Genomic DNA, 27534 nt, shown 5'->3' on the forward strand with positions numbered 1-27534 from the left:
ACAACAAGCTCCCACCAACAGCAATGCGATAATAACCAGATAACCTATTTTTATGTGATATTGTTTCAGGGATAAAGATCGGCCAAGGCACCGCGATAACTCTCCTGCTCTTCTTCAAAATAGTGCCATTGGATTTTTATGTCTACTTGAGAGAGCAGGCAGAACCTTGGCTTAACAGCGCACCCAAAAGTGGGCACCTCTGACAGTGCAGCTCTCCTCAGTACTGCACTGCAGTGTCAGACCAAATATTTGTACTTAAGTCTCTGGAGTGGGACTTGAGCCAACAAATTTTTCAGAGTTGAGAGTGTTATTTGCTGAGCCCTGGTTGATAGGCAAAAGTTGTAGTTACCATTGCCATGTAGCTGATAGCATGGGGCCGCATTGCTCAATGAGAGTAGGGAGAGCCAGCTAGGCAGAGCCATACCCTGCTGCTAGCTGAGGAGGGAGGGTAGGAAGGAAAAGCTGCTGAGGAAAAATAATCAAAATATGTACAGAAACCCCCTCCCCAGCCACCTTGACAAACCAAAAATTGTGCCCAAAATTGCAGGATTATTTCTCCAGCAAAATGCAATAGTGAATGATAGCTACATGTTACAAATTATAGGCATGAAATCAAATCTAGTTACTTACAGAATTGCAGACTGCAGGTGTGATTTATGGGGGAATGGCCCAATCATTTCCATGGTGGCTGGGACATGTGTCGACACCATATGGAGCCATTAATATTGGGTGTGAAGGCGCATATCTGTAGAGATGCAATGAAGACATCTTCGCATGCTGATAGAAAGCTGAAGCAACACCCTAACATTCCAATGAACAAAGGCCCTTAACAGGTCAAAGCTGTCTGAAACAGAATGTTACTTGTCAACAGGGGATTGGATGCTCTGCAGTCTGAAGGATTTTGATCCTTCGGGGATTGATTGCCTCTGTAACCCCCTCTCCCTCTCCTCATCCAATACCTTCCACCCTCATCCCCCCCACCTGTCTCTCTCTCTCTCCCCTTACCTATATTCTCCCCTCCTGCTTGCTTTTGTCTGATTCCTTCCTGCTTCTCTTGGGCTCAGCCTCTCTCCCATTTATTAAAACATGCTGAGCCTGCTTTTCACCGACATGGAGTGGGACCATGGCAGGAGCAGCATCAGTAGCAACGAGAGATGCTGGATGGCCAGAGAGTGTTGCAGATTGCCCTGGATCAGCTCTCGCTGCTTGGTCTAAACAGTGACGAGAACTCCATTTATGGCAACGAGCCCGGGACTCCCTAGCCCCTGAGCCCCGGTGTTTTGCACCTTGTGCACCCCACTCTCTCAGGCCCTGGTCCTTCGCAAAGGTGAAATTATTGCAGCCAAACAATTTCTGATGATTAAGGAACTTGGGAAGTAGCCTTGGCCAACACTGCATTTCCTTCCTCTCAATAGCCTCTCTCATTAATCAAATAATGAAAGTGTATTACAAAAAAAACACATTTACTTAAATGTTGCTGTCTCAGGATTAAGCTAGACAGATGTCTTATGTTATTCAACTGTTCCAAAGCAACCCAAATTTGAGCAAAGCTTCCCATATCTTTCTCTTGGAAAAAAAAGTTTGATCCTTTTGACCTGCATAAATAAAGGTCAACATACAGGTGTTACATTTCAAAAAATGTTGAAGGTTGTCAACTTGGAAGTTTATCAGTGGTCTTTAGTTTCTCAAAAATCTTACACCTTTAAAACTATCTAGAGTAACAAAAACGTTAAATTACAGGCTGCATTACTCAACTTAATATATATATGTAGTCCCTAATCCCCAAAGGTAATCAGGCAAAATTTGAAGATTCATCTACTATCCAAACTGCAATCTGCATCTCCAAGTGGCTCCACCCCACCCTCACCACCACAGGAACTTATATGTTCAATAAAGTATTTTGATCATCTCATTCTAGGATGCATTATTATCATCTCCACACATTCCTCAATCAGGCATTTATCCTTTTTTAGGATGCTGTACTTTATATCATCAGCCATTTTCTTTTGCTTTAAATCCTCTATATTAATTAAGAATTAAGAAAAATCTGCATCATTTGAGGCTTTAATGTTAAATCTGTCACTCCCAACGCAAGCCTGTATCAACATGACCTATGCCTCTCAACACTTTAAAGCCATGTCCCTCTTTTAATCTTCAGTTCTGTGAGTTTTACAATAGAGCTTCACCTTGATATTCTTTGCTCACTTGCTTCACATTGTTCACAATATGTTCCCTCATTGGTGATCTCCCCTGGGTTAGAATTGCTTGCTTAAACTTTTAGTCAAATGTCCTGAAGATTTATCCTAGCATTTTATTAGCCTTATTACAAACTCCTTTGTATTGACTAGTGGCTTTCACTGCATGATCAATATTCACAGTCAGATTATTTTACTTGTCCATCTTTCTGAAAAGACAAATCTTCATAACCTGCAAGTCTGTTGTTTCATGCTATAATATGAAGTCTTTTAAATTTGTAAATCTATATTAAAATCTACCTGCTTAATTCTATCAGGACATATTGAATTCTGTTCATCTCTCCACATATTTTCTTTCACTTGGCCATATAATTTGGCATTATCAGTTTAATAATCAAACACAGATCCTTCTCCATCTTATCAGACAAAAATCACCTCTTCATTATCAATACTTTTGCTATTTAATATTATAATATGCATTGCAACAGATATCTGGAACTCCAGTATTCACTGTCTCTGGATAGTTTTTATCCTTACCCACTGCATTTCCATATTCAACTACTGGGGCTTTAATTATGTTTGAAAGAATCACACATGAAACTTTATAGAATGGCATTTGCATTTCTGAGTAAATTAGGTTTACTGTTATCCATTAATTTAATTACCTTCTTAAAAATTGCAATATTTTAGTGATTGCTTCTAAATCCATGTTGGCTAGTCTTTCTGTGCTCTTTATATAAGCATTGAAAACATGCTGTAAAATGCAATCAAGCATTTTCCTCATTATAAATGTTAAGCCCACTGGTATATAATATTTAGGTTCCTACCTTTTCTCCTTTTGAATATTGAGATGAAATTATTCTACAGTGCTCATTCAGCATGTGTTTATGAAGCTGCTACACATATGAGTCAGAGTTTCATCTGTTTCCTCCCACATTTTCTTAAAGATTCTAGGCTATATCCCATAGGACTTTCTCTTGTCAGTCCTTAGCCATGCACCCAGTTAGAAATCTCTACAGGATCAAAATGATCAATCCGAGTGGACTGAAAGCTTTATTTAAACTAGACTGTTGTTTGGTCATTAATACTGGATTTACAACAACTTATTTCAGTTGGGAGAGAAATGAAAGAGAAACGATAGAAATTACAATATGGAACAGGTTGTTCAGCCCAACCATTCTGTAGGTCCCACTCGCCGCAGCGTAAAATGACGCACGGTGATGTCGATTGTGCATCCCAATGTCACCGCATGTCATTCCGATCTTCAGTTCGGCGGGCGCACACCGGAGTCAGCTGCACGCCCGCCAAACTGTCAAAGGCCTGTTAAGGCCATTTAACAATCAATTAAAAGAATTAACGGAGCTGCCCATCCAACATTAAGGTTGGCGGGCAAGCGAAGAGCCCAGGTGGCCTTTGCATTTATCATGAAACCTCATCCACGGGGATGAGGTTTCATGAAGGCTTTATAAATCAAATAAAATTTTTAAATAAAATTCATTGACATGTCCCAGCTCATGTGACACTCTCACACAAGGGGACATGTCTGAATATTTTTTTAATATTCTTTTCTTGAAGTTTTCTTAATGAAAATAATCTCCCTGAGGCAGCCCTGTGCCTCAAGGAGATTTCAGTGCTCTTTTGTGTGAGCTCAGGCCCCAACTCTCCCTCCCTCCCTCCCTCCCCCCGACCCCTCTGCCTTCACAGGGAGTGCTCAGCACTTCCAGGTGCATGTCACGCTGGGCGGGCCTTAATTCGGTGGTGATCGGCTGCATGCCCAGTCCTGTCTAGCCTGCATGACGGGGAGAAAATTCTCCTCCAAGTCGCTTCATTTTCCTTGCTTTGAAGCACCTAATTAAGCTATTCTTCAATATTGATATGATATCTGCTTCAGTCACTAACTCCAGTGGTGTATTCCATACCCTGACAAACCTCTGTGTGATATAAACTCCTATTACCTCCTAAATCCCTTGTGATTAATCTTCTCTTTATGTCCCATGTTCATATTCCCAACCATCCGTGATAACAGTCTGTTTCTCTCTACCCTATTCCATTTCTTCATAGTTTTAAACCTCTCTATCAAATTAACCCATAAAGTTGTCCGTACCAACAACAAAATCCCTGATTTATGCATCTTTTTGCACTTTTTTATTTCCTTGTGCCAGGCAGGTGAATCAGTGCTGTAGCCACTCAATTGCCTCAATATTCTTTCTAAAGTATGGATCCCAAAATTGCACACATTACTGCTACTGTGATCTTATGAAGGTTTTATATATTCTATATTTTACATTTTATGCCACTTGCCATAAAATGCAGTATTCTATTAACCTTTTTATGATTTTATCCACTTGAGATGCTGCTATTAATTTCTTGTGAAGCTGAACCTCCAGTAAATACCTCTGTTCTTCCACATTACCCAGCTTTCCTCCAATCAAAGCATAATTATTACTTTTGTTTAACTAAAATGTGCCACATTTACTGATCTGAATTTCAGGTGCTTCTTTTTTCCTCATTCCACCAAATTGCAATTTATTTTGGTTCTCAAAGTTCCTACCTGTCTGTCCTATTTTAGTATTGTCTGTGAATTTGTACTTAGTTCCTTCCAGCTCTAAAATCATTTGGTTCAATGTCTGAATTTTATAAAAGCTATTAATGTTCAACATTTATAAAACAATAATAAAAATAGGTACAAATATTAAAAGGAAAATGGGAGGACAATGGAGAGAAGGAGCCCTTGTGTGAGGAGTGACCGTTTTTTTATGCAATGTGGTATTTCATGTGGCTCTCACCCAAACTACCTTTGTTATCTCATGATGACATATTGCGCAAATAGCGGAATACAACACAAATTATGTTTTTGAAATGGGAATTACATGATCTGACTGCATGGCTCTCAAGATTAGGACAAGATTTTCATAATAACTTTATAGGGTTGATTCATTCAAGCACTTACACTAGTTCAAAAACAGAATTATCTGGAAAAACTCAGCAGGTCTGGCAGCATCGGCGGAGAAGAAAAGAATTGACGTTTCGAGTCCTCATGACACTTCGACAGAACTTGAGTTCGAGTCCAAGAGAGAGTAGAAGTATAAGCTGGTTTAAGGTGTGTGTGAGTGTGTGTGTGTGGGTGTTGGGGTGGGGGGGGGGTGGGGGGGGAGAGACAGAGAGAGAAGTGGAGGGGGTTGGTGTGGTTGTAGGGACAAACAAGCAGTGATAGAGGCAGATCATCAAAAGATGTCACCAACAATAGAACGAAAGAACACATAGGTGTTAAAGTTGGTGATATTATCTAAACGAAGGTGCTAATTAAGAATGGATGGTAGGGCACTCAAGGTATAGCTCTAGTGGGGGTGGGGAGAGCATAAAAGATTTAAAAATATTTAAAATAATAAAAATAGGTGGGAAAAGAAAAATCTATATAATTTATTGGAAAAATACAAAAGGAAGGGGAAGCAGAAAGGGGGTGGGGATGGGGGAGGGAGCGCAAGACCTAAAGTTGTTGCATTCAATATTCAGTCCGGAATGCTGTAAAGTGCCTAGTCGGAAGATGAGGTGTTGTTCCTCCAGTTTGCGTTGGGCTTCACTGGAACAATGCAGCAAGCCAAGGACAGACATGTGGGCAAGAGAGCAGGCTGGAGTGTTAAAATGGCAAGCGACAGGGAGGTTTGGGTCATTCTTGCGGACAGACCGCAGGTGTTCTGCAAAGCAGTCGCCCAGTTTACGTTTGGTCTCTCCAATGTAGAGGAGACCACGTTGGGAGCAACGAATGCAGTAGACTAAGTTGGGGGAAATGAAGTGAAATGCTGCTTCACTTGAAAGGAGTGTTTGGGCCCTTGGACGGTGAGGAGAGAGGAAGTGAAGGGGCAGGTGTTGCATCTTTTGCGTGGGCATGGGGTGGTGCCATAGGAGGGGGTTGAGGAGTAGGGGGTGATGGAGGAGTGGACCAGGGTGTCCCGGAGGGAGCGATCCCTACGGAATGCCGATGGGGGGGGTGAAGGGAAGATGTCTTTGGTGGTGGCATCATGCTGGAGTTGGCGGAAATGGCAGAGGATGATCCTTTGAATGTTGAGGCTGGTGGGGTGATAAGTGAGGACAAGGGGGCCCCTATCATGTTTCTGGGAGGGAGGAGAAGGCGTGAGGGTGGATGCGCGGGAGATGGGCCGGACACGGTTGAGGGCCCTGTCAACGACCGTGGGTGGAAAACCTCGGTTAAGGAAGAAGGAGGACATGTCAGAGGAACTGTTTTTGAAGGTAGCATCATCGGAACAGATGCGATGGAGGCGAAGGAACTGAGAGAATGGGATGGAGTCCTTACAGGAAGCGGGGTGTGAGGAGCTGTAGTCGAGGTAGCTGTGGGAGTCGGTGGGTTTGTAATGGATATTGGTGGACAGTCTATCACCAGAGATTGAGACAGAGAGGTCAAGGAAGGGAAGGGAAGTGTCAGAGATGGACCGCGTGAAAATGATGGAGGGGTGGAGATTGGAAGCAAAATTAATAAATTTTTCCAAGTCCCGACGAGAGCATGAAGCAGCACCGAAGTAATCATCGATGTACAGGAGAAAGAGTTGTGGAAGGGGGCCGGAGTAGGACTGGAACAAGGAATGTTCCACATACCCCATAAAGAGACAGGCATAGCTGGGGCCTATGCGGGTACCAAATAACTTATACTAGTTAACCACTACAAGTTCCAGTGGTGCAAGTTGAGATTAATATGGTCTTTGAGCCCAATGCTTTCCTGAGACTGCAATCTGGCTATCTTTGCTTTATGAGTTATTAGACTTCAAATGATGAATGGGATGCATTATTTCCATAATTTTCAGCATTAATCATTAATGAATGATTTTGGAGAAACCCACCTTCTCCATACCATATCAATCTCAAACTATACTTTAAAATATGATTTTCCCACAGAATATCCTATAGTGTTATGCTGAGCATGTCACTGTCATTCCTGTACCAGCATCATTCTGCAGTTGTACTGCACCTGTGTACTTGCTTTAGCTTCAGACCGCCAGAGGATTAGGAGCACACTGTACATTAGCCAATTTGATAAATGATCTGAATCATGGACAGCCTTCAGCAGTGCCAAAGAATGTATTGACAGATTAACAGTGAATATGGAGCATTGCCAGCAATGTGGTATAAAATAAATGAGGTCTAATTCAATGACCTCAGGAATGAACCTAAATGGCTGAGCTATTTCTAATTTGGGAATACATCAAAATACAATATCTCTTAAAGTGTGTGCGTTACTGACATTGAATTGAATATAGAGATTCATTTTCCCCTTAGGATTATAATTAAAAAATAATGAGCTTGGAGGACTAATCCTAGTCACAGGTCAGTTTTGAAGTACTTTGGTTTAATTCACCACCGTGGACTCATCTTAATGTGAGGCAGAGGGCAGCAGATGGCTTTTCCCTTTATATATTTGCAAACAAAAAGAGGCTTCCAGCCAAAGGCTCTGAAAAGTCTTGCCTTCAAAATAGGTTAATATTGATCTGAATAGGTTTGACTGTGGACCTTCAGGCAAAAGTGGATTCTGATTCATCTATTGTAAGTATACTCAGGAGATGGTTCATAACAGGCTTGTTCAATTTAAATTAGTTTTTGTGCTAGGTGGTATAGGAGAACCAATTTGGGTTAGTTAATGAAAAGTCAGCCCACTCCACAGTACAGAAACTGATCATAGACTTTTGTTTTAATGGGTGAACAGCTCTTTCAAATTAGCTTTATTTGAACACGCAAGCGATAAAAACATGGAGGCAGGCATTGTCTCAATTTAAATGAACTGATTTAACAGACTATATTGAATTTGTCATTAGTTTAATTTTTTCCCTTCATTCAAAATCAATTTAAATGAAGGCAGAGCCAAATAGCACAACTGCAAACTGCACATAGCCAAAATGCACCCCATGCATTTATGGATTTTGACTGCAAGTCCTGGTGCGCGACAACAGACAGTAATCAATAAGTACTAGATTTCTCACATTGATGCAAAATTGTTAATCCTTTTTGAAAAAGTCTTCTTCCTTGTCTGAGGACATACAGTTCAGAATTCAATCCTTTGTAATGACAGATTTAAGCATAGGAATATGTCCAATGTGGAAATAACTTTGCCTTGTGCATTTGTGGTCAAATATTTGGGCATTAGATACTCTTAGAGTTTGTGTTAGTAACACATTGTTCTGAAGTATCTACCTCAGAGTTCATCTTTTTTCCATCGATGTTTGTTTTGTTCTCATTGCCCATCAAGGGTACAGTTTTCTTCTAGCTCACCCAGGTGGTCAGTAATAATTTCCTCCAACTGTGATCGCAAGTTTTCTATGCAACAACATTGAAGCTGAAATCCTTTCTTTATTATTCCATGCATATTCCAGCAGAAGTTGCTGAATAGCAATCATTAGCAAGAACCCAAACTTGTGAACCATAGAATATGACTGGACATGACTTTATGATTCAAGACTGCCAGTAGAATTTGATTAATTATTGCTGCATGTGTATTGGGATAAATGAATTTCCTGGTAATGATCTTACATTGACCCAAATTAAAACAAAAATGTTCTGCATACTCAGGATGTCAGGTAGTATTTATAGAGAGAAATACAGACTTAATGGGGCATCTTTTATGGAGTCTGCTAGAGTGGGAAATGTGGCAGGCAAGATGGCTTATTTTGGTGGCAGCTGAAATTTCACTTTCCTGATGACAGGTTCAAATTTGGAGATGAACTCAGTGGTGTATTTGTGGCGGGTCAGGCTGCATGATGTCCTGTGGTAGGCTGTTCCTTGTAATGCATTCACATGATATGAATATCCATTATATTAAAACTTTTTGTAATTAAGTCCTACCTTCATGATAAAGTCAGTGGTGTGCGAGGATCTCATGGCACCCGCTTCACGTTTGTTTAAAGGTAGCGTGCAACAGCCGGCATTGTGCAGTTGTGCCTGAGGTCAGCAGCTTTTCTTGTTAGCACAAGGGAGGTGGAGCAGGAGAATGGCAGCTTGCATGGAGGCTCAGGACAGGCAAGGGTGAGTCAGTGGTGAGGCAGGGTTTGGAGTGGTGTCGTGGCCGTGCAGGAGTGGAAGAGGGATCCAAGGGAGGACAGAAGGTAGGTTTGTGGGCTTGGAGGAGTGGAGTGGGAAGGGCCTGGCATTCTGGGTGTAGTTGGGGTGGGGAGTGAAAACAGTCAATAAAGGTAAGAAAATGAGGGGTCTAAAGGGCAGTGCCACTACTGTCCACATGTGGGTTCATCTCAGGGTGTTGGCTGGCAGAGACCTTACAGGGCCTTGAGTTCACCTACAACATCCCCTTGGACAATGCCCTTTACAATGTATAGAAGGGAGGGCTAGCTGAGTGTGCAATTACAGTTATGTCCCACAGGGAGATGAGTACAACATTGGGCACTAACATGAACATTCAATAAAAAATGAATGCAAACACAACATTGTTTCTTCCACAAGAAAGAAATGTCCCTAACTCCCTGCAACCATCAGTGTGCGCCAACGTGAGGCGTGCCAGTACATTTAGTTCTCTAACTTTTTTTCATTCACGGGGTGTGGGCTTCGCTGGCTGAGTCAACATTTATTGCCCATCCCTAGCTGCCCTTGGGAAGGTAGTGGTGAGCTGCCTTTTTGAATTAAACTAGTGATGATGCGCGCATAAATAAAATGAAGCTAATGTAATGTGAAATAGTTACAAGTAAAATTTAAATTTGAAAAACATCCGTGTCACTCTAGTGGTCTCCATTAGTCTTAAGTTAATGGAAGTGGAGTTGACCAGAAAAGTTGTGGCCGTGATGAAGAGCCTCTCAGTTTGTTAGGAAGCTCTTTTATAACCCACCTGTACCTGCTGCATTGTCAACTGAAGGCGGGTTTCAGCACCGAGAAACATCCCCCCCCCATTGCGTGATCGCTCGTGTCTCCCGTGCACGCTGCCAGCACTTAAGATTTAAATTGGAATTGCATGGGAACGAACAAAAAGCAGGAGAATGCAAGTGGTGCCCACTTCCTGTTCCGCCGGGAGGAATGGCTCATCACAGTTAAAATTCCACCCAATGTTTCAGGTCGATAACCTCTCACTGGAAAACAAACCCTGACCAATGGAAGTAGTTTGACCACCACCCCCATACCATCGTTTACTGTATTCAACCATGAAAACTGCACCTCATTTTGAATTCCAGAGCATTTCACCCTCTGGTTGCAACTGCTCCTGATTTTTGAGATACTTTTTAACTGAAGTAATATTTCACAACTAAAAGTGATTTACCAATTCTTCATTGATAGCTTCAGTGGTAGCTGGAGCTCACAACAGTAAAATACCCCCTTTATTTTTTGAATTCCATAACACCAGGTTCCCATTTAGACAATGATGCATGCACTTTAATTTTAAAGGCACTGTTGACAAGTTTATGCTGATCCATTAACAGCCCCAGTGGCTGCAAAGTCCTATGGGCCCTTGAATGAAAAACCGTTGACGCTGCACATTTATTTTGCTGTCAGCAGTTGTGCTAAAGTAAATAGGGTAAAACTCCAGTAAAGATGAATGCCATGAAATTGCATTGATAAGAGTTAGGAGGAATTCTGTTCACTGCACAGCCAATGTTGAGAAGACTTTGGGATGAAATGAATGCTGTCAGAGATAGATTTATTGTGGGCTAAATTCACTGAATAACATTCTGGGAAAGCCTGAGAAATAATTAGGTGAAGCCGGCAGAATGATCTTGATATGATTTGATTTGGAGCTTTCATGAAGTGTGAAACGGTACTAGATTGACAAAACAATAAAAATAGATCTATTTCTTCAGAAATCCCGAGCTGAGAAAAGCTAAAATCCAAAAACTGGTTCATCTCATCAACAAGTTGCAGCACCGTATTTGATTAGGTTAATGTATGCTTGAGATATTTAACTATTCTTTATGGGAGTCTCCTTAGGCCAGGCGTACATTTCCTTTCAGTGAAGTGATAACTGATGTCACCTATCTGTCTAGTGAGTTTGGACAATTGAAGTGTTAGCTCTTAAAATTTACCTGCGGTGTTGTGATGTTCTGGCACAGAGAGGATGCCCAGAATTGTCTAGAACATTGCAGGTTCTTCTGAGTTCCTGATTTCACCCACAGTGCTGAGGAAAGCATCAAGCAGTTGCCAGATTTCTAACAAGAGGGATGGGAATTGAAGGTCATTGGGTCTGGGATAGTTTTCTTACAAGCATGAGACTAGGTTACTCTGCCTTCTGACTGCATTAGCATGAGGTTTGCAAAAAATCAAAGGAAATTGGTAAATAGATGGAACCTTATCCTTGAACAGTGGAGACTTTCACATAACATTACATGGTATTTATAGCATAGAAACAGGCCATTTGACCTAACAGGCCCAGGCAGGGTTTATAAGACCATAAGACGTAGGAGCAGAAGTAGGCCATTCAGCCCATCAAGTCTGCTCTGCCATTCAATGAGATCATGGCTGATCTGATAATCCTCAATTCCACTTGCCTGCCTTTTCCCCATAACCCTTGATTCCCTTACCGATTAAAAATCTATCTATCTCAGCCTTGAATATACTTAACGACCCAACCTCTTTAGCCCTCTGCGGTAAACAATTCCCTAGATTCACTAACCTCTGAGAGAAGAAATTCCTCCTCGTCTCTGTCTTAAATGGGCGAACCATTGCTCTGAGATTATGCCCTCTGGTGCAAGACTCTCCCACAAGGGGAAACAACCTCTCAGCATCTACCCTGTCAAGCCCCCTAAGAGTCTTATGTTTCAATAAGGTCATCTCTCATTCTTCTAAACTCCAATGAGTACAGATCCAACCTACTCAACCTCCCCTCATAAGAAAATCCCTCTAAACCCAGGATCAACCTAGTGAACCTTCTCTGGACTGCCTCCAATGCCAGAATATCTTTCCTTAGATAAGGGGACCAAAACTGTGCACAGTATTTTAGGTGTGGTCTAACTAGTGCCTTGTATAGTCTTAGCAAGAATTCCCTATTTTTATACTCCATTCCCTTTGAAATAAAGGCCAACATTCGATTTACCTTCCCTATAGTAATACTTGCTGAACTTGTATGCTAGCTTTTTGTGATTCATGCATGCTGACCCCCAAATCCCTTTGTGCTGCAGCTTTCTGCAGCCTTTCTCCATTTAAATAATATTCAGCTCCTCTATTCTTCCTGTCGGAAGTGCATAACCTCACATTTTCCCTCATTATATTCCATCTGCCAAGTTTTTGCCCACTCACTTAACCTGTCTATATCTCTCTGTAGACTATTTGAGTCATCCTCATCACTTGCCTTCCCACTTATTTTTGTGCCATCCGCAAACTTGGCGATAGTACAATCACTTCCCTCATCCAAGTCATTAATATAGATTGTAAATAATTGTGACCCCAGCACAGATCCCTGTGGCATTCCACTAGTTGCCATCCTGTAAATAACCCCTTTATCCCAGTTCTTTGTCATTTTAGTTAGCCAATCCTCTATCCATGCTAATATACTACCCCCAACACCATGGGTTCTTATTAAGCAGCCTTATGTGTGGTACCTTATCGAACGTCTTTTGGAAATCTAAATACATTACATCTACTGGTTCCCCTTTATCTATCCTGCTTGTTACCTCCTCAAAGGATTCTAATATATTTGTCAGGCATGATTTCCCCTTCATGAAGCCATGCTGACTCTGCTTGATTATATTATGGGCAGGATTTTACCATCGGCGAGTGGGGCCGGGGCCCACTCGCCGATGAGTAAAATGACCAATTGAGGCCATTGACAGGATCAATTAAGCAATTAAAGGACCTGCCCATCCAACCTTAAGGTTGGCAGGCAGGCCAGGAGCCCAGGCGGCAGCTAGAAAAAACATGATACCTCATCCATCGGCGGGATGAGGTTTCATGTAGGGTTTTAAAAATGTTAATAAAGGTGTTATGGAAATTGTGAACATGTCCCAACTCATGTGACATTGTCACATGAGGGGACATGTAATGGAATTTTTTTTTCTATTTTTAATATTGCTGATCGGAAGCACGCCCGCATGCGCCAGCCCATCAACTTCCCTCCACCCCCACCCCCCATGTATTTCTAAATGCTTAGTTTAGACTCTTTATAATAGAATCTAACATTTTCCCAATGACAGATGTTAAGCTAACTGGCCTATATTTACCAGTTTTTTTTTTGTCTCCCTCCCTTTTTGAATAAGGGTGTTACATTGGCAGTTTTTCAATCCTCTGGGACTTTTCCAGAATCTAAGGATTCTTGGAAGATTACTACCAGTGCATCCACTATCTCTGTAGCTACTTCCTTTAATATTCTAAGATGTAATCCATCAGATCCAGGGGACTTATCGATCTTTAGCCCCAATATTTTCCCTAGTTCTTTTTCTCCATTGATAGTTATTGTATTCATTTCCTCCCTCTCTTTTGCCACTTAATCATTTAGCATTGGTATGTTATTAGTGTCTTCTACTGTAAAGACTGATGCAAAGTATTTATTCAACTCCTCTGCCATTTCCTGGCTCCCCATAATTATTTCCCCAGCCTCATTCTCTAAGGGGCCAATGTTCACTTTGGCCTTTCTCTTCCTTTTTATATATTTAAAGAAGCTTACACGAGCCTCGTCCCAGCCGCCTTCATCTCACCAATCAGTATCCTATTAGCCTTTTCCCTTCATCTAGCTTCTGTAGTCTGTTGCTTCTAGTTCTGATCTCCTCAGCAACTGGAAGCATTTATCCAAACCTTTTATAATATTAAGGATCTCACTCAGGAGTCATAATCATATAAATGGTGAATAACAGTGGTCCCACATCGATCCTTGTGGAATGCCACTTTTCAACTTTTCCAATCTGAGTAACGAACTTTAACCCCTGCTCTCTGCTTTCTGTTTTATAGCCAGCTTCCAATCCATTCTGCTACGTGTCCTAACCTTATTCAATGGCCTATTATGTGGTCCCTTATCAAATGCCTTTTGACAATCCAAATATATTACATCCATTGTGTTACCCAATTCTTTTTATGTACGAGCATATGAATTAGAAGCAGGAGTAGACTATTCGGCCGCTCGAGCCTGCCCCGTTTTTCAATAAGATCATGGCCACATTCTGCCTACCCCCGATAACCTTTAATTTTTGACCTTTTGACTTTCCCAAGCCTTGGGCGGAATTGGCCCAGATTTGCAATAAGTGTGTTGGCGGGCAGGAAAATGTTATTTAACCCACAGGCTGCAAAGGTGGGTTTTTGCGCTGTTTCATCCCATTCCCACCTCATTAATTATACAGCCACAGGAAACACACTGTCTCACTGGCAGGCAGCCTCATGCAGGGTGCTATATTTAAATTGCAGCCGTGTGCATAGTTCTCAATTCTTGCAGCCTAGGCCCACTCCAGTGAAGACATGGCCCCAAAAGCCAAGAAGATGCAGCCCCTGATTCAGTGATGCATCCCTGGGACACCTTCTGGATGCTGTGGAGGCCCACCATGATGTCCTCCAAGCCCGCTCTGGCCACAGAAGGCCCATCAGTGTCACCACTCCAGCTTGGGAGGTGGCCAGTGCCAATGCTGCACACAAGAGGTCGGCCATCCGGTGCAGAAAATGGATGAATAATCTCACCTGTGCTGCCAGGATGAGGCATCACTCTAAATTCACACACACCCAAGTCCATCACACATTCACTGACACCTCACTCACTGCAAGGGATCTCACCACTCACTCTCTCACACCCACCCTCACATCTCCATCTGGCTTCAATCTTCTCTGGAGTCTTTCTCCTCAGCCCTCACCACCTTGAGGCACAGATCAACATGTGTCCCCACACATACCCTGGACTAACCCCCTTCCCTAATACAGCCCAAGCAAACCCTAGCCCTGTAGCTGTTGAAAAGACTTATGGCTGGTCTGGTCGGTAGAGACCTGCCCGTGAGCCCCCACTAAAAGTAGTGTGGTGCTGTCTGTTAAGCTTGGCGCTGATGACCGCGGATAGATCATAAGACGTCGGAGTGGAAGTAGGCCATACGGCTCATTGAATCTGCTCCGCGACTGGGTTATCATGCTGCCCAAAGCAAGGCAGGCAAACAAACCTCGAAGTCCTCGGTGAAGTGGAACTCGCCAGGTGCATGTTGCTTATGTGCAGTTGTGAAATACACCGATGTGCCCGGATGCTCCAGCTTTTTTGGGGGCGGGGGGTGGTTTGGTGATTCCGGTGAGCAGCGCTTCTAATGAGATACTAAAGAATTGAAATTAGGTTCCCAATGCATGGCAGCGGGAAATGCGGCCTGCCATTGATGGGTGAAGCGTATGATCGCAGGGCAGGACGGGGTGAAACCCGTTTTTGGCTTTCTCACCATGTTGTTCCTTCTGACCCGCCCGCCATGACGCCTGATGCCAATGAGGGCAGAAAATCTCAGCCCTCGTGTTAATGCAGTCAGATGGATGAGTAACCTATTGCCAGGATGGTAAACCAGTCCGTCCCAATGCTTTCTCCTTCGTCTTTGCCTACCGTGCAGTACCTTATCAAAAGACTTTTGCAAATAAAAATATATTACATCAATTGTATTGCCCTGATCGAGCCTTGCTATTACGTCTTTGAAGAATTCTGTTGAATATCTAGAGCATGTAAATATTGTGACAGGGACTATTCTCCAACAACACTTAATGATTGTGATGAAACGCTTTGGGACTTCCTGCAGATGTGAAAAGTGCTACACAAATCTAAAGTCTTTTTCTCACCCACTCCCATTATCTTTGTTTTTTTTGTACACGGAAGGGAATATTCATATAACTGTGAAACAGCTCTTGTAAAGAAAGAATTTAATCTAGGAATTTAACAAATATCTCAGATGGAATTATTTTCCAGCCACCATCTTGCAAACTAACAGCAGCAATGCAGTACTCATTACACATATCTTACTCATATCTTACAGGTATGGCATATTTATGCCACTAATAGAATCTATTCTACTTGGAATAACTTTTATGTTCTCAAATTGCCTTGTGTAAAAGGAAATACTATATATTTTTTATTTTGAGCAGCCATTTGGTGCATTTCATTGAAATCCTTGTCTTTCGTTTAATTTCTGCAGTTTGCCAGCCAGGATTCTTTAAGGCCTCACCATACAGCCTGTCCTGCAGCAAGTGTCCTCCTTACAGTTATGCCAATGACAAAGGGTCAGTATCGTGTCACTGTATGGAAAACTACTTCAGAAGAGATAATGATCCACCTGCAATGGCCTGTACAAGTAAGTAAATCTTATAAGCCATGAAATTATTTCTGCGGTTGAAATTTATTCAACAACTTTAAAATGGAACATGTAATGGAAACATTCAAACAAACCCTGAAGTTTATAGTGGACTAGCCTCAGTTGCAATGTGACACCACTTTTCACTCTATGCTTTATAACTGTTATGGGGATGGAACTTTCACTTGGTGAATACAAGCATTTAATATATTTGTGTTAAATTACAAACATTGGACTGGATTTTTGCTGCTGAGGCAGAGAGCTTGAATCAGGAAATTACCCAACTCACTGGACTTGTCTCGGTAGTAAGGCCCCCGAATGGCGCCATCTTTGCTCCAGGGGGTGGGTGTGGGATTGAGTCAGGCCTGTCACCCCTGGATGCAAAGCCTGGTTAACAAGGGAAGGGTTGACTATCTAAGCAAGCAGGTTAAAAGGCCTACTTGGGTTCTCTGGGACTTTGGGGATTTTGTCCCAGTTGTATTGTGACATTTTAGGTCTTTTAGCCCTCACCCCTCACCATGCTCCTCCCCATGCCCCCTCCATGCCACTTTATGCCTTTTCATACCTTCCTACCTACCTCCACGGCCCTTTATAATTCCCATGTGAACTCATGCCAACTTTTGGCCCTCCATCCCCTTTCATTGAGTGTTTCTATACATAGCATACAATGAGCCACATATTAACAATGACACATGTGGAACTCAGAAAAACATCCATTCACAAATCTTTTTTTGAAAAAATACTGCTGTTCTTACAACTCTTTAAAAGTGCCAATCAGCCAGACCATTAAAGTATCAATAACAGAGTCTTCAAACACTTCACATGGCTGAGAGTCCAGACTCATAAAAGGATTATCTTAATGGGGTTCTGTTTTAACAGCTGGAGAGAACTGTTGACTTTGCCTGATTGACATATTTAAGTGTTTATCATAAATGGTTCCATAATTCCTCTGATTGCAGCAAGGCCTTGGATTGACCTATACCAGGGCAAAGAAGATGGTGGCACCGGCTCGGTTTGGTCTGAAGGTTCGTTATTTCAGCACCACAGTGGTCAAACCAGTGAGCAAACTGGTGATGCCACCTATTCAAGTCTATGGAGTTGAAAGTAGATGCCAGCAAGCAGAGGAAACTGGACTGAGTGGAGCAGGAACTACATAAGATAGTTTCAATAATGATAGACCCCAAGTTCTATGGAATGGTCAACAATCCCCACATTAAGCGCAATATCGAGCAAAAAACTGTGAATGACATTCTGTTGAAACAGAAAGTTTCCCCAATCATGCTCAACTTTGTCAATTTGTTAGCTGAGATTGGACGGTTGTGCCAGACCCCCGATGTTACTACTGCTTTTAGTAAGATCATGAGTGCATATCGTGGGGATGTTCTCTGCTCAGTCACTGCTGCTCAGCCCCTGGATGAAGCAAATCTTTTGGAGGTAAAATCTGTTCTTAGTGGTTTTCTTAAAAAAAAAAGTGAAACCCTGAAACTGGAGACCAAGACTGATCCTTCAATCCTGGGTGGAAAGATTGTTAGTGTTGGTGATAAGTATGCTGATATGTCTACAAAAACCAAGATTCAAAAACTCAACAAACTGATAAATGAAGCCGTATAAGAGTATCACCTGAATCTGAGCAATTTCCTGTTGGATGTAATTGGAAATCTGTTCCACTATGTGTACAGTGATCACTGTCTGTGTGATTGGCTTTCATTCCTGTACAAAAGATTTGATAAAAGTATCTTTGAAACGGAAAAAAAACAGGTTTCCATTTACACAATGATGCATGCACTTTTATTTTAAAGGAATTGTTGACAAGTTTCTGCTGATCCATTAACAGCTCCAGTGGCTGCAAAGTCCTACAGACCTTAAATGAAAAACCATTGATGCTGCACTTTTGTTTTTCGATCAGCAGCCTCAATGTTTTCATTGTTTATTTGCACAAGATTAAGAGGTGTGAAGTGTTTGAAGCTTCTGTCCTTGAAAATTTAATGGTCTTTCTGATTAACACTTTTTTATGGTTGTAGGAACAGCAGTTTTTTCAAAAGAAGATCTGTGAATGGGTATTTTTTCTGAGCGGTTCTACACGTCATTTTTACTATGTGGCTTATTGGTTTTGTACCTAGTGTACACTGGGTGAATGGTCATAGAAGGGCCATAAGCCAGCATAGGGGTTATAAAGGGCCTTAGAGGTAGGGTGGCATGAGTTGGCACTGAGCTGGAATGGTTAGAGCATGGGGGTATTAGTAAGACCTTTTGTCCTTACCTTTCAAGAGGTTATGGAATTCAGACTGTGGATCACAACTCCTCTGAGATCCATGAATCATGAGTCATGGAGAAGCTGTCCTGACTCCACAGTAATTGAGGGGGGCTAGGAGATGCATACCCCTGCAGTGGAACCAGCCAGGTCGGGGATGCACAGCGGGCTCGCGACCCGTACCTTTATCCCTTGCCAGTAAAAATTGGTGGTGCTGGGAATGGGGGCAGGAATACCAGAATCTGGTCCCACCTGCCATTTTTAATTGGCCCTGGAGTCATTCTGACTCCATGAAAATCTGGGCCATTAACTCTAAAATTGGATGTGCTGCTGTTCTTTTTTCTGCATTTAGATTTGACCCACAAGCGGATCAAATCCTGGAACTCTCTGTTCCTAACAGCCACATGGGCTGCAGTGGTTCAAGAAGGCAGCTCACCACCACCTTCTCAAGGGCAATTTGGGATGGGCAATAAATGCTGGCCTAGCCAGTGATGCCCACATCCCATGAGTGAATAAAAAAAAACTTTACATTCCCATCTACTCCTGATAACCTTCCACCCCCTTGTTTATCAAGAATCTATCTACCTCTGCCTTAAAAATGTTCAACAACTCTGCTTTCACTGCCTTTTCAGGAAGAAAGTTCCAAAGGCTCACAACTCTCTGAGAGAAAAAATTTCTCCTCATCTCTGTCTTAAATGAGCGACCCTTTATTTTTAAACAGTGACCACTAGTTCTAGATTCTCCCACAAGCAGAAACATCCTCTCCACATCCACCCTGTCAAGACCCCTCTGGATCTTATATATTTCAATCAAACCGCCTCTTACTCTTCTAAACTCCAGCAGATACAAGCCTAGTTTGTCTAACCTTTCTTCATAAAGCAACACACCCATTCCAGCTATTAGGCTGGTAAACCTTCTCTGAACTGCTTCCAATATATTTACATCCTTCCTTTAATAAGGAGAGCAATACTGTACACAGTACACCAGATGTGATCTCACCAACGTCCTGCATAACTGAAGTATAACCTCTCTTCTTTTATATTCAATTCCTCTCAAAATCAAGGGCTGATTTATGGAGCCACCAGCATTTTGCTGACCTCAAGACAACCTCTGACATGTGGGGAGGCTGCCAGCTAACTGGAGGCTGCACCCAAGCAGCAACCCAGAGGACCATTGGAGACAGGCTCAACTGCCCAAAGAGGAGGCCACAGGCAGGGATGGTAGCCCCCACAACCCCAACAATCACCCTGGAGGAATTTCCCTTCCGATGTTTAACACCCTCAATATTTTTTTTAACTTAAGGCTACCGAGGTCCCTGCCTGTCTCAACTGTGAACACCTGTCCTAGTGACGCTGCTGAGGCTTGAGAGCTGCCAGGCCTCTGATTGGGCCTTGAGCATCAAGAGCCTGCCGGATGGCTGGCTGCCTGCCACTTGGAGGCCACCTGCGGTAAAATTGCCATGTCTGTTCTGCTGCCAGCAAATGCAGGCCTGCAACCTATTTTTCACCCCAACATCGGAGTCCAGATGTCCACAGTAAAATTCAGGACAAAGAGTCTGCAAAGGGATGTGGACAGATTCAGTTAGTGAGCAAGAACGTGGCAGATAAAATATACTTTGAGGAAAAGTGAGGTTATTCACTTTGGCAGGAAGAAGTGAAAAGCAGATTTCATTTCAATGGTGTGAAACCATTAAATGTTGATCCTTAGAGAAATTTAGGTGCCCTTGTACACAAAATGCAGAAAGTGAACAGGCAGGTACCACATGCATTAGGAAGGCATATTTTGGTCTTTATTGCAAGGGTTTTGGATAGAACAGTAAGGAAGTCTTGCTGCAAAAAGGATTTGGTGATGGAGGACAGTGGATGGAGGACTTGCCTGAGAGGGGATGCAGCAAAGGTTCAGGAGGTTGATTCCTGGGAAGAGAGAGCTATTTTATGAGGAGAGATTGAATAGAATGGGCCTATATTCCCTGGTATTTAGAAGAATGAAAGATGATCTCATTGAAAAGTTTTTTTTAAAAATTCTTAGAGGGCTTGACAGGGTAGATGCTTGGAGGCTGTTTCCTTGCTGGAGAACCTAGAGCTACCGGTTCTCTGTCTTGAATGTACTCATTGGCTGAGCATCCAGAGCTCCATGGGCTAGACAATCAAAGAGATTCACAACACTCTGAGTAAAGAAATTTCTCCTCAGCTCAGTCCTAAGGGGCTTTGCACAGCTCCATGTCATGCCTACCAGCTAGCTCACCTGAGTTTAAAGATGACACCAATCTGTGCCAAATGTTTTGATCATAAATATTTCATGAACAACTGTTCGTATTTATATAGCACCTTTAAGGCATTTCACAGGGGTGTCATAAAGCAACATTTAACACCGAGCCAAATAAGGCAATATGAGGACAGATGGCTAGAAGCGTGGTGAAAGAGGTAAGTTTCAAGGTGCATCTCAAGGAGGAAACAGAGGCAGAGTTATAGGGATGGAATTCCGGAGCCTAGCAGCTGAAGGTATGACTACCAATGGTGGAGCAATTAAAACTGGGGATTCTTTAGAGATTAGAATCAGATAAATACAGGTATCTCAGAAGGCTTTGTGGCTGGAAGACATTACAGAGATAGGGAGGGACAAAGCCATGGAGGAATTTCAAAAGAAAGGTGAGAATTTTAAAATTGAGGTTTGTTTAAACAGGAGTCAGTGTAGGTCAGGAGTGATGGGGGAATGGGGCATGGGAAACAGAGTATTGGAAGACCTTAAGTTTACAGATGGAAGAATTTGGGAGGTCAGCCAGGTGTGCATTGGAGTAGTCCAAGTTCAGAGGTAACAAAGATATGGATAAGGGTTTCAGCAGCAGATGAGCTGAGGCAAGGGCAGAGTCAGGCAATATTGTGTAAGTAGAAATAATTGGTATGAGTGATGGTGCGAGTATGTGGTCAGGAGCTCACCAAGGTTGCAAGCAACCTGGGCTGAATGTTCCTGGTCTGGGGGGTTAATTAGAAGCCAGAACCATGAGCAAAGTTGCAAAATAGTGCAGCGGTTCGGCTACCTGGCCCGTTACTGCCACTAAGTAATTTTACCAGAGGCGGGGCCAATGCAGCAGATGATTCCCACCTAGCAGCAGTGGGTAGCCTATTAGGCCCAATAATTGGAAAATATTGATGGCCCTACTCTGATCTTTCCATCTGTGGATGGGCCATTCCGCTAAGGCTAGAACCCAATATGTAACTGAAGGCGGCCTCACAATGGGAGGCTGGGAGTCCTTCAATGCCTCGATCAACCCAGCATGGGCCTACTGGGGTGTGATGGTTACAGTTGCGGCTGCAAGCCATTCTGTGGAAAACTGTGGCAATGTGTGATTCTTAATTTTTCCCAATGCTGAGGAGAGTGCCTCCAATTTGAGTTGTGCTTGTGGTCTCCTGCTTGTTTCAGCTGCACCCACCTCACTTAGTGTGGGTCCTGCCATTCTGTCTCCTGCTTCCCTGGTTTGCCCACCACCCTTAATTGCTAGGGCTCCCAGAGGCAGCTTCCTAATTGGCCACCTCCGGGAAGATATTCTGCCATGGTCACTTCCCGGCTCCCAACCTGGAATTGAGGCTGACATCAGGCTAACAACCCAACTGGGAAAATTCCACCATTTGGTTCAGCCTCAGGCAGTTAGCAGGGAAAGGAATGGAGTTGGTAACTGGGGAACAAAGTTTGTAGCAGGGGCTGAAAACAATAGCTTAGGCATTCCTAATAATTAATTGGAAGAAGTTTCTGCTCATCCAGTACTGGATGTCAGACAAACAGTCTGGCAATTTAGCAGCAGTGGAGGAGTTGAGAAAGGTGATGGTGTATTAGAGTTAGGTGCCATAAAAGTGCATGTGAAAGCTAATTCCATGTTTTAGATGGTGTTTCCTAGGGGTACATTATATATAAGAAGGACCAAGGATAGATCCTTCGAGAACACTGGAAGTAACAGTGTGGGAATAGGAAAAGATGCCTTTACAGGTGATACTCTGACTATGATTAGATAGATAAGAAAGGAATCAAATAAGTGCAGTCCCATCCAGCTGGATATTATACTGATTAAACAAATTCTTGCTTGCTTTTGTTTATTCTTTAATCATTGTAATGTTTAACTTAGTATCAATAATGATAAAATAAGGAGCAGATCAAGCCAACTAGTCATACTTCAGTGACTTAAGCACAAAAATCTAGGCTGACAATTCCAGTGCAACTGTGAAGGAGTGCAGCACTGCTGAGAGTGCTGTCTTTCAGATGAGACATTAAAGCAAGGCCTCTTTCCCTCTCAGGTGGACGTAATGGAACCTATGACACTATTTTAAAGGAGAACAGGGGAGCTCTCCATGGTGTCCTGACCAATACTTATCCCTCAAGCAACATCACTAAAATAAAAACCGATTATCTGGTAATGATCTCATTGCTGTTTGTGGAATCTTGCTGTGCACAAATTGGCTGCTGAATGTCACACATTATGACCCATTACAACAGAAGCTATGTGACCCTGATATTGACACGAAGTTTTGAAATGACCTGGGGAGGAAGGATTTCCAGATGGGATACCCAGAATTATGTACTTCCTGGACATTATGCTAAAATTAACAACAGGATATTTTTCAAATATTGTTCAGCATGTTTCCCATGGCCAGATGGATGGGAAATCCTGAGCTGGGAGCGGAGAGGAGGAAGGAAAAAAGGGAGGGAGAGATTGTTGGAGTGTGGTAGATGAGTCTATAATGGGTGGTGAGAGATCATGGAGGTCAGTTTGAGATGGTAGAGGTCAGGGGCGGTTGAAAGCCAAGGTAGGAGATCATGCAGATCAAGGGAGAAATTGAAAAAGCCAGGGGAGATGTGGAAGTCTGGATGAAACTGTGGTGTTCAGAGGGAGAGATGGTGAAGGCCAGAGAGGGAGATAGTGGAGGTTGTGTGGGGAGGTGATGTAGATTAGAGGGAGGTATCATGGAGACCACAAGGAAATAGTGGATGTCGGAGGGGGAGATAATGGGGGCCAGGCTAAGATCATGGAGGTCAGGGGGAGATTGTGTAGGTTGCAAGTGCAGATATGTGGGGAGGCTTGTCCAATTCTAGCCTTATAAGGACATTTGCATATTTGTCTTGGAGGAAATGGTCTTGGTCCACAAGCAGCATTGTAAAGGCACCTACCTTATGATTCGGGTCTTGCTTGCCTCCTTTTACTTGATGGATTTCCTCAGCCCTGGGAAGTCCAGCTGACATTAGTTAAAAATAAAGGAACTTTTAGAATGGAGGCAAGCGCCACCTGAATAGTCTTTAGTGACAGATCCATTTCTTGAGAGCAGCTGGTCATTGACTCCTCAACCTGCCTCCGTTAAAGCTGGAAATGGCCGTTTTGGAGGCAGGTTTGGAATTTTTTAATTTTAAATTTTTCACCCACCCAAACCCATCCATTCATGGAGGCTAAAATTGCTGCTGACACTTCAAAAATACTCATTGGCTCTTGAGCCACTGAAGCCATGAACTGTGCAATTTTTTCTTCCTTTCCGACTAATGCACTCAGTAGAAAGTTGCATTCTATTAAAATTTTCATCCTTTGTTCTTGCTTAAAGGTATTGGACTATTCATTCTCACTATATCATTGCATCAACTAGATAAATTCCCATCATATAGACCATATCTTGAAATACTATCTCACCACTCTGCTTTAGTACAGTAGGCGCATCACTCAAAGTTCTTGGTTATTTTTATTTATACATTTTTGTTCTTTTCAAATAAAAGGAAACAACAAATCTAGTTAACAGAATTATGATGACAATATACCCAATTCTAACCCTGTATGTAACTTGGCAATATTAGGGCATAAGAAATAACAAAGCAATTGCCCAGTGTTCCTTTCTGTTTTTTGTTATTGTGCTTGTTGAACTGTTTAATTCTACTGTGCACCATTTTCCCAATTGCTGTGCAGTCACATGCCTGCACAGCTTAGGAGTAACATTGACATCTGCAATTCTTTCAGGGGTGCACTACGTACATGTACAGCTATCCCATTTTTTCTCCTCTAAAGGCACTGGATTGAGGTTTTATTGGCATTTGCAGTTTTCCAGTACTTCACCCAAAAATTGTTTTGGGAGAACCTAGACAACCAGTACGATGAGCACTGGAATGAATTTTAAGTAAATAGTAAAACACAAAGGTACATTAATGTAGCCAGAGCTAAATATTCCAACCATATACTTGTACTGGATGTCAGAAAGGAGAAAATAAAAATTAGTAATTCTTACGCTCAAAAATGTTGTAAATGGAATTCAAAATCTTTTCTCACCTGGGACTTTCTTCTATTCCGATATATTCCTGTGTAATACTTTAGTACATTAAATCACAAAGAATTTAGAGCATAAGGCGTGTATTTCAAGACATCCTAATAGAATGGATTTTATAAGAAATAATTATTGCACCTAATTGTTAATTTAAATTCAATATGTTTGTTTGTTCTGTAAATGTAGGGAATGTACACACAGGGTATGCAATTTACATTGTTTTTGTCACTGATCTCAGGACCACCCTCAGCCCCACAGAATGTCATCTCCAACATTAATAATACCAGTGTGATTCTGGATTGGAGCCCTCCTGCTGACAGTGGAGGACGAAAAGATGTGACATACCTTGTGATCTGCAAGAGGTGCAGCGTGGATTTGATTCAGTGTGATGAGTGTGGTGGCGGTGTCCGATATATCCCACAGGAGGCTGGGCTCAAGAACACCACGGTGATGGTGGTTGATCTCCTGGCTCATACCAATTACACCTTTGAGATTGAGGCAGTGAATGGAGTGTCAGAGCTGAGTTCTGTCTCCAGACAGTTTGTGTCTGTAAATGTCACGACAAATCAAGCAGGTAAGTGCCTTTGAATAAGGTGGATTAGGATTTGGGCATTGTTGACCTACAGAGCCTGCAAATGTGTTTCGGTTAATGTTAGTTTTCACTAGCAACTGAACCCTTGTGCCATTTCAGGAATTTTTTTTCCATGATTCAGCTCTCATTACTCCACCTGCAAAGTAGTTTGAATGAAAACGCGTGCATTTACTTTTAACACGTGAGCAGGGATAAATCCTTACCTGTAGAGCACATTGCTACATTTTCAGTTTTATCACAATGGGATACTGTTAATTGACTTGTGTTCTTTTGTAATTAAATTAATTCAAGAATGGCTCCTCTTAATTAGCAACAGATAGTGTCCTCATTTTAAAAAGCAATAGAAAATGGATGTTGTGGTCACTTTCCTTTCGTACTCTGTAATAGATTCTATGTAAAATCTACTGTTGTACATAGATTAACTTCTGCAGAACAGAGAACTGAACATGGCTTCAGGAACAGGGTGTTGTAGTTCATACCAGAATTAAATTGATTACTCTATTTTTTAAGTGAAAATTTGATCAGTTCTGGACATTGATCAGAGTTCATCTTGTAGTTTTTGTATGTTTCACCATTGAGATCATACTTGCATGTAACTTCTGACCGTAAAGGTCCTAATTAAAACCAAGTTTGGACTGATTGAATCCAGATCTTGGTGGGTTTGTTCAAGAGCACTGAACAGGTCATATTTTGGAAAAATTGCACTAAACCTATACTGACACTTCAGTGTAGCTCTGATGAGTGATGCACTGTTAGAGGCACCATGTTACAGATGAGACCTTAAATTGAGGCCTCAGGAGGGCAGTCTCCTTGTTGACAATTTTCTCCCAACCAACAATAATAAACCAGATTATGAGATCCCATGCTATTCACATATGAAAGTCTATGGCATCTATAAATGGTACAAACAATTTTCTTCCAAATGTTAAAAAGCAATCTAGAAATCCCATTGACTTTTTTGGTCACTCGTTCTGAAATTTAACTTGCAAGCAATATATGTAGATTCCTCATTTCTCAGATTTGATGCTCAATGAACAGCACATATTTTTCAAATACCCTGTTGGGAATCTCAGTTTTAAGTAGCTACTTTGTTATTGCAGTCAATTTTGAATACACCAAGTTGGTGTTATCACTAAATATGTTGCAAAAAATGAAACCCATCTGAGCAAAAAAATCTAAATTCGAAAGGCTGAAATGTCAAATGACTATTATATTGGTTTGAACTCAAGTGCTCATTTAGTCTAAAGAAATTGTATTTGACTTTCACCTGTGAGTTGAGTGCACAACTAATTTGAATGACTTGGTGAAAGTATTTTAGTGATACATGTGGCTTGAAGTGATTTATTGAACATATTATTCCACATAAATTTAAATAATTTATAGGCCTTTCTGGTTTGCTAACAGGATGGATGTGACTAAAGTACTGAAGAAGAAATAATAAATGATATTCATATATAAATTCTCAATTTTTATGCTTTCTTCTTCACACAGGAAGAAAGAATTAGAAGCAATAAATATATTTTGTTACAGCGTGCTTATAACAATCCACTTACTGTATGAAATGATTTATTCCACTGTTTCTAAGTTACATGACCTCAGAATAAACCAAGATTAGTAAAATAACCTTGAGGTACTTTTTTTTCCAAGCATTTCAAAAAGCAATTCTTTTTTCAGATATGCTGATTCGGTTATCTGATCATATATTAATTCCTATGTTACATTGAACTCAATTTAACAGACACTAATATACAATTTGGTGAAATAATTATGCACACTTGAATGATGATCTAGTCAATTCAGATAAACAGCTGTAATTCTATATATGTCAGATACATTTGCTAATTCAAATATTACATGATGCTGCACAAACTGAGTTTTACTTTCTTCATCTACTTCTGCAAATGATGACAACAGAAAACAGTAATACAAGTAGTCGCTTGGTAGTACAGAACTTGAGTATTGCTGAAAAAAGAGACATGCTGTCAAAGCT

The 27534-nt window shown here is 41.8% G+C and overlaps 2 protein-coding genes across 6 annotated transcripts in view; both read left to right on the forward strand.

The window, feature by feature from the left end:
- LOC121276977 (ephrin type-A receptor 5-like) overlaps positions 1–27534 on the forward strand; it is a 373321-nt gene that overhangs the window by 153274 nt on the left and 192513 nt on the right. For 4 of the 5 annotated variants that reach the window (XM_041185740.1, XM_041185741.1, XM_041185744.1 and 1 more), the window contains exons 4-5: positions 16259–16414; positions 25191–25526. In XM_041185740.1, coding sequence (XP_041041674.1) covers positions 16259–16414; positions 25191–25526 — 492 coding nt within the window. The remainder of the gene's footprint in view (positions 1–16258; positions 16415–25190; positions 25527–27534) is intronic. The other variant, XM_041185743.1, reaches the window with a different exon arrangement.
- Positions 17410–18025, forward strand: LOC121276978 (ATP synthase subunit O, mitochondrial-like). The gene is given in 2 exon segments (XM_041185746.1): positions 17410–17522; positions 17524–18025. Coding segments are annotated over 2 exon segments (615 nt in total).

Source organism: Carcharodon carcharias, chromosome 4 (assembly GCF_017639515.1).
Source record: "Carcharodon carcharias isolate sCarCar2 chromosome 4, sCarCar2.pri, whole genome shotgun sequence".
Classification (NCBI taxonomy): Eukaryota; Metazoa; Chordata; class Chondrichthyes; order Lamniformes; family Lamnidae; genus Carcharodon; species Carcharodon carcharias.